A 3,402-nucleotide genomic window follows, 5' to 3' on the forward strand; every position below is an offset into this window, starting at 1 on the left:
CAGAGATGAACGGTGATAAAAAAAAAAAAATCCACAAGAACTGCATGAAGTGGGGGGGATGGACCTGATTATAAAGGTAAGACCCTGCGTGTAAAACATGCGGTGGAGATGCACAGGGTCCAAAGCTTTGCTGGACCCTGATGAAAAATTCTTAGCTTTGCTAATCTCTCAAATGCCGTTACGGTCTGACACTGTCACTGTGCGATACAACCCTTCAGTCACTATTTACGACCCACTTGGGCCCACACCAAAGGTGCCTGGGGTCCCATTTCTAAGGTGTCAGCAATCCACCGTGAGTGACCCCCAACTGTTGCTTCTCCTTTTCCCTTGTCTTTTCCTCTCTCCTTTTCTCTCCCCTTCTCCCCATGTCCATGTTCTCCCATGTCCCTGCATCTATCTCGAGTCCTGGGCCTCTCTCTAGCCTCCCGTGACCTAGCTGAAGCGTCCGATAGGTCTAGTCCGGGGCAGATGGTGTCTAGCTCATCCTCTCTTTCGCTGTCTTCCACAGGAAGCAGCTGGGGAAAGGAAAATGACGATGATGATGATGACGACGATGATGATGATGACGATGATGATGACGACGACGATGATGATGATGATGATGAAGGCTGCGAGCCAGCCTCCTCATAGACCGAGAAAGGCAGGTGGAGGTAGCGGCCAGCTGCGTAGAAGCAGCAGCAAGCAGGGATGCACTCAGGGCCTTCTGCCCTCAGCAGACGGAGGCGCTTGCGGTAGGGGCCTGGGGTGGTGAAACAGGGCCGGAGAGCTGGGGGAAGCTGAGGGCCCTGGGATGGGGCTGAAGTGAGGGTTGGGGTAGGCGGGATGCAGGATGCAGGTCCCGGTGGTCCAGGGGGGAAGCACCAGTCACTCTGTAGCAAGATCTCGGTGCGGAGCCGACGCAGCAAGTTGTTGATCAGTACAGAACGGCGCAGGAAAGCCTCTGGGTCATCAATAAAACGCATCTTCTCCAAGGAGAGTCGCAGAACATGGGCACGCTCCTCCAGCACTGGTGCCACCTGCAGGGCAGGAGTGATAAAAACAGGACGCTCAAACGGATTTATAATTACCAGTCAAGATATGAAGTGCACTAAAATGAGACAGTTGAAGCTCATTAGTGAATATTCAGTTTGTATGCTTTGAATATCCTTTGAATATCCTTTGTATGGTGCATTACAAAGGTGCATTTAAATACAGATATAACACATTATAGATGCACTATGTAGTGCTATATGCTATGAATGAACCTACTGTTTGACAGTAGCTTCTGAAGCTCAGGTTTGGCTCCTCATCCTCCACATACTTCCTCTTAAAGTATGCGATGCGTGACATGGACACATGATCTGGTGGTCGTCTACAGTTGGGTTCTGAGAAACAAATGGAAACAGAGGTAGCATTCATTTAACGTAACTTATTCACCACTTAAACAATCATATTTACGAGCAATATCATGCAAATCATCTTATACAAACACCTAATACAAATACAGCCTGATAACATCAAAATGAGGTGTCTAGTCACATGAAAATAGTCACATGAAACTCCCCTCAGTCAGGGCACTGATTTCCATTTGAACATTTGAACTCAGAATGAGATAAGAGGCTATTTGGATACTGAACTAACCTGTGGTTCACTGTAAAACATTTGCTTCAAATCTGTAGTACAGAGACAACACATGCTCACGCACTGTGAGTGAGGACAATAGCAGGCAAAGTAATTCCAAAACAGAAAAAAAACCCTCAAATCAGAAAAAAAGCAATGCTTTCAAAACCCATGCCGGTGTTTAGAATTTGTTTATGTCTTTACTTTTGTATTAAAAAGAAATGGATGTGTGCTATTTCATCAGTACACCCGTGGAATAACTATAGAGAGCAGATCGTTGGAAGACTTTTATTTCAGGGGATTTTTCAACATTATATACCACTTTTGGATATTTCCAAAGTGGGACCCTCTGTCCTCATAGAAGATAGAGATTAATTGCATTAATTTAACATTTAACTATAGGCTATTGTAGACATGCAAAAAAAGACACAATGCAATCGATCATGGTTTTATTGCAAATTAAACAGAAGCAGTCAGAAATTCAGAGGCCGTGCCCCCATTGGGGAAAACACAAGAGCACTCCCACCGAGAACAAACGGTCCAGCAAATAGATCATTTTTACAGTGTCATTAATATGACTGAAAGACTTTCAAGGTGTCCGGAAACATATCTGCCTCATAATTTAGCATTACATAGTCATATAGCAATTTAACTGAGGCAAATGAAAAGGATACAGGTATAACTAATAATTTCAACATTAACATGGTGGGCAAGTTGCCTCCAAGCCATAAATGAACATCATCTTAACTGACGGAATAATTATGTCAGGTAAATGCAGGCCATTATTCACAAATCTCTGGTATCTAATATGAGAAATGACATATCCCCACCTTTGTGAATTTCAGTGACATGACAGTGCAAAATGATCCATTACTTTGATACTAGTTGTTACAGAAGGACTTTTTTTTCTCAAAGGGTAAAGGGAAAAACTGTTGGCTGATAAATAAAACCACTAGGTTCATGCCCATATTGCAATAGCATGCCACCCCAGAGATTTATTTATCATGATACTCCTGATAACCTCAAAAGCTATTTTTAATCTAAATCATTCTTATACTGTTCGTGTATTGCCCAACAGGTTTGTCCCTTTCATATAGAGGTCAGAGCTGACATGTTATACAGAGCGGTTGTGATTTACCCTCGGCCAGCTCCTCCGTGGTGTGCCCTGGTGGTTCAGGGGCGGACACACAGGTCTTGCTGCAACGCTCGGAGTCCCAGATGGGCCGATAGAGCGGTGGCGGGCCTTCAGCCTCGTGCTCACAGAATGGGTTCATGGACAGAACCAGGGTCATAGCTCCCACTCACGGCTCTGGACAAACAAAAACAACAACAATGAGATCAAACACACAGTAATGCATATGTGTATATGTATGTATGTATGTATGTATGCATGTACGTTTATGTATGTATGTGAGTGTGTGTGTGTGTGTGTGTGTGTGTTTATTTCAATCAATCTAATGTTTTCAACAGACATAATAACTGGGACTACGTTTGTATGGGGCCATCAAATATGTAATTTGTTTGGGAATGAATTTCAGCCTGGAATCTGAAAAAGAATGCAGGAGAGAGAGGGCACGTCTGGACTCAGCCCCTGTAATTACTATAAATGGTTGTATGGAAAACACACATATATATATATGTAGTTCATCGAGACTGTTCAGCTTGTACCGAAGAAAAATGTGTTTTGAGTAATAATAATAAAAAAAAGACTAACATGTTCTGATCAGTCTGCAACACAAGGCATTTAGCAAATAGTTGGTTGTGTACTCTAAGACATCTGAGCTGACATTGTTATCCAATTGT

General features: G+C 43.2%; 1 protein-coding gene across 1 annotated transcript; it reads right to left on the bottom strand.

The window, feature by feature from the left end:
- Positions 1-221: 221 nt before the first annotated feature.
- On the bottom strand, positions 222-2,891 carry sertad4 (SERTA domain containing 4). Its single transcript, XM_030772346.1, has 3 exons — positions 2,738-2,891; positions 1,249-1,364; positions 222-1,016 (listed from the first exon to the last, which is right to left on the bottom strand). Exons 1-3 carry the CDS (start codon positions 2,889-2,891, stop codon positions 222-224), a joined length of 1,065 nt encoding a protein of 354 aa, XP_030628206.1.
- Positions 2,892-3,402: the final 511 nt, after the last annotated feature.

This window comes from Chanos chanos, chromosome 4 (assembly GCF_902362185.1).
Source record: "Chanos chanos chromosome 4, fChaCha1.1, whole genome shotgun sequence".
Taxonomy (NCBI): domain Eukaryota; kingdom Metazoa; phylum Chordata; class Actinopteri; order Gonorynchiformes; family Chanidae; genus Chanos; species Chanos chanos.